At 75.7% G+C, this 3,472-nt stretch overlaps 1 protein-coding gene across 1 annotated transcript; it reads right to left on the bottom strand.

The window, feature by feature from the left end:
• Nucleotides 1-1,671: 1,671 nt before the first annotated feature.
• On the bottom strand, nt 1,672-2,973 carry AURANDRAFT_15750 (hypothetical protein; the record flags this gene model as incomplete). The annotated part of the gene is made up of 2 exons (XM_009042561.1): nt 1,672-1,878; nt 2,779-2,973. Coding segments are annotated over 2 exons (402 nt in total), but the record flags the coding sequence as incomplete, so codon positions are not given.
• Nucleotides 2,974-3,472: the final 499 nt, after the last annotated feature.

Raw genomic sequence — 3,472 nt, 5'->3', positions numbered from 1 at the left:
CGGTAGCGCCGACGCCGGGTCCCCGAAGGCGAGCATGTAGTCGCTCGGGTCGCCGCGCGCGCCGCGGAGCAGCTTCGCCGCGGCCGCCGCGGCCTTGTCGCACGTCGCGGCCGCGTCGCCGCCGCGGCGCCGGTACGGCGCCGCGCGCGCCTCGGCCGCCGCGGCCTCGGCGCCGCCGGACGCCGCCGCGGCGACGAGGCGCAGCACCTCCTCCGCGTCGACGACGTCGCCGCCCGCGTCGTCGCGCGCCGCATGGCGGTCCGACGCGCGGTAGCCCGCGCAGACGTCGCCCAACGCCGCGGCCTCGTCGGGCGCGAGGCCGCCCGCGAGCGGGCCGCCGCAGAAGTCGTCGAAGGCCCGCCGCGGGATCTCCCGTCGGAAGCCGCCGCCGGCGAGCGCGCCGAGCCGCGCTTTGAGCTCCGAGAACGCGCACGCGGCCCGCTGGGGCACGCCCGCGCGCGCGTCGAGCGCGCGCCGCACCTCGCCGAGCGCGGCCGCCTCGAACTGGCCGTAGGTCAGGCTCCGCCGGCCGTCGCGCGCGGCCCGCTTGAGCGCGTCCTCGAAGCGCCGCAAATCGTCCTCCGACGGGTCGAGGCCGAACGCGCGGAGCGCGTGGGGCGCGAGCCGCTTGAGCTCGCTCCGCGCGAGCGACCCGTCCCTGTTCTTGTCGTAGGCCGTGAAGACGGCCTCGAGCGCCGTCGCCAGCGCGCCGTCGCCGTCGGCCGCCGGGTCGCCGCGCGGCGTGCCGGCGTCGGACCCCTCGCGCCTCGACGCGGCGAAGAGCGTCGACCGGAACTCGCCCCAGTCGACCGTGCCGTCGCCGTCGCGGTCGAAGTGGCGGAACACGGCGTCCAGCGCCGTGTCGCTCAGCAGCACGCCGCACTTCTCGCACGCGCGGCCGAGGTCGTCGCGGCTTAACGCGTCGTTCGCGCCGCAGGCCTTGCGGAAGACCGCGCGCGCGTCGACGCGCTGCGCGCCCCGGCGCCGCTCGAGCGCGTCGAGCTTCGCCTTGAGGCGCGCGATGGCCGAGTCGGCGAGGCCCGCGTCGAGCCACGCGAGCGCGTGCGCGTAGCGCAGGCCGCCGCGCTCGCGCGCGGCGAAGCGGCTCTCGAGCGCGCGCTGGTCCGCGGGCCGCAGGTCCAGCTTCGCCGGCTTCACGTCGAGCTCGCCCGCGACGGCGGACACCGCTGACCAGAAGTCGTCGTGCTTGACGACGCCGTCGCCGTTGCGGTCCTTGCGGCCGAGCTCGACGCGCAACGATAGCAGGCCGTCGGTGCCGAAGGCCTTGCGGAGCCGCTTCGCGACGCCGCCGATCTCGGACCCCCGCGGCGGCTCGAGCGCGAAGTCGAAGAACTCGTCGCGGCTCACCGCGCCGGACCCGTCCGTGTCGAAGCAGTCCACGAGCTCGCGCTTGTCCTTGTCGCTGAGGTCGAGCTTGAGCGCCTCCGCGAGCCACGCGCTCAGCTCCGCGCCGTCGACCTCGCCGTCGCCGTTGGCGTCCATGCGGCGGAACGCGTCGTCGGCGGCGAGGGCCCAGTCGTCGCCCCGGCCCCCGCGGATCGCGTCGCGGACGCGCCGCGCGACGCCGCGGGCCCGTTTCTTCGTCGACGGCGCGCCGTCGTCGCCGTCGTCGCCGTCGTCGTCGTTCGCGAGCGTCTCGCCGGCGAGCAGGGCCGCGAACTCCTTCGTGTCGATGGTCCCGTCGCCGTCGGCGTCGAACTTGTCGAGCACCGCGTCGGCCTCGGCGCCGGAGAGGGGCACGCCCAGCTTCGCCAGGGCCCGCTTCAGCTCGCCCCGCTTCACGCGGCCGTCGCCGTCCTCGTCGAGGCGCCGGAAGAAGGCCTTGCGGAGCGCGCGGCTCGAGGGCTCGTCGCCCGTCTTCGCCGCGAGCCGCTTCGACAGCAGCGACGCGGCGGCCCGGATCTTCCGCTCGCCGCGCCGGCCCGACGACCCCTCGAGCGCGGCCCGGAACTCGTCGTCCGTGGCCTTCGAGCTCAGGCGGAAGCGCCTCCGCGCGGCCTCGGCGCTCAGGCGCTCGCCCTGGAAGAACTCCCAGGCCGTGGGGCCCGCGGCGTCCGCGCCGAGCCACTGGGCGAAGCGCACGAAATCCACGGCGCCGTCGTCGTCCCCCGCGAAGCGCGTCGCGAGCGCCGCGCCGTCGCCGGACTCGAGCGCGAGCGACAGCGGCGCGCGCGCCAGCGCGCGGAGGAACGCCGCGCGGTCCATGGACGCGCCGTCGGCCTCGGCCGCGAGCGCGGCCGCGACGTCCACGGGCGACGACTTCGACGACGAGAACCGGCTCTTCTTCGAGGTCTTGCGCTTCAGCAGCTGCTTCCGGAGCCGCGACCGGAGGTTGGCGACGTCCGCCGTCTCCCGGAAGCCGTCGCCCTCCAGGAACGCGGCGAACTCGCCGTAGGACACGGTCCCGTCGCCGTCGACGTCGAGCAGGGCCTCGAGCGCGTCCACGTCCTCGCGCGACGCGCCGTCGACGGCCTTTTTTACGAGTTTCCGGAGCTCCTTCGCGTCCAAATCGCCGGAGCCGTCCCCGTCCGCGTCCCCGAAGACGCGGCTCACGCCGCCGCGGCCCTTGAGCCGCTCCTTGTTCGCCCAGCGCTTGAGCGCCTTGCGGAAATCGCCGCTCAGGATCGCGAGGTCGTCGTCGCCGTCGTCGGACGACGCGGACGCGCCGCCGTCCGAGCGGTCGCGCCGGCGCCCCCGCGACGCGTCGCCGTCGCTCCCGGAGTCGACGGGCCTCTTCTTCTTCTTCTTCGAGGGCACCTCGCCCGTCCGCGCGAGCTCGAGGAACTCGCCGTAGTCGAGGGACCCGCTGCCGTCCGCGTCGAAGGCCTCGAAGAGGTCGCGGATCTCCGAATTCGAGAGCGCCGTCACGGCCCGGAGCGCCCTGGAAAACTCGCGGAACGACAGGCCGCCGGAGCCGTCGCGGTCCGCGGACCGGAAGACCTTCTTGTAGTCGCCGCGGTCCCGCTTGTAGGCCGCGAGGCCCTTCCGGGCCTTCTTCGCCGCGACGGCGACGTCCGCGCCGAGCCACTGGGCGACGTCGCCGTAGTCGACGCGGTCGTCGCCGGCGCCGAACGCGTCCCGGAGCAGCGCCTCCTCGCGGTCGCCCAAACCCACGTCGAGCGCCTTCTCGAGCGCGAGCACGCAGGACTCGGCCGGCGTCGTCTCGTCGTCGTCGTCGGCGCCCCGCGACTTGCGCAGCGCGCGCGCGACGTCCGCGCCCGAGTCGCGCGCGGCGCGCGCGAGCTTGGACCGCAGGTCCGTGAGCCGCTTTTCCAGAAACGCGTCCTCGTCCTTGGACTTGGCGAAGCGCGCGAACTCGCGGTAGGACACGCGGCCGTCGCCGTCGCCGTCCATCGCGTCGAAGAGCGCGTCGAGCTCGTCGCGGTCAACGTCGACGCCGGCCTTCTCCAGCAGGCGCCGGAGCTCGCGGCGCTCGACGGCGCCGGACCCG

Source organism: Aureococcus anophagefferens (genome assembly GCF_000186865.1).
Source record: "Aureococcus anophagefferens unplaced genomic scaffold AURANscaffold_34, whole genome shotgun sequence".
In the NCBI taxonomy this organism is placed as follows: domain Eukaryota; class Pelagophyceae; order Pelagomonadales; family Pelagomonadaceae; genus Aureococcus; species Aureococcus anophagefferens.
This window is presented reverse-complemented; position numbering and strand designations above follow the sequence as displayed.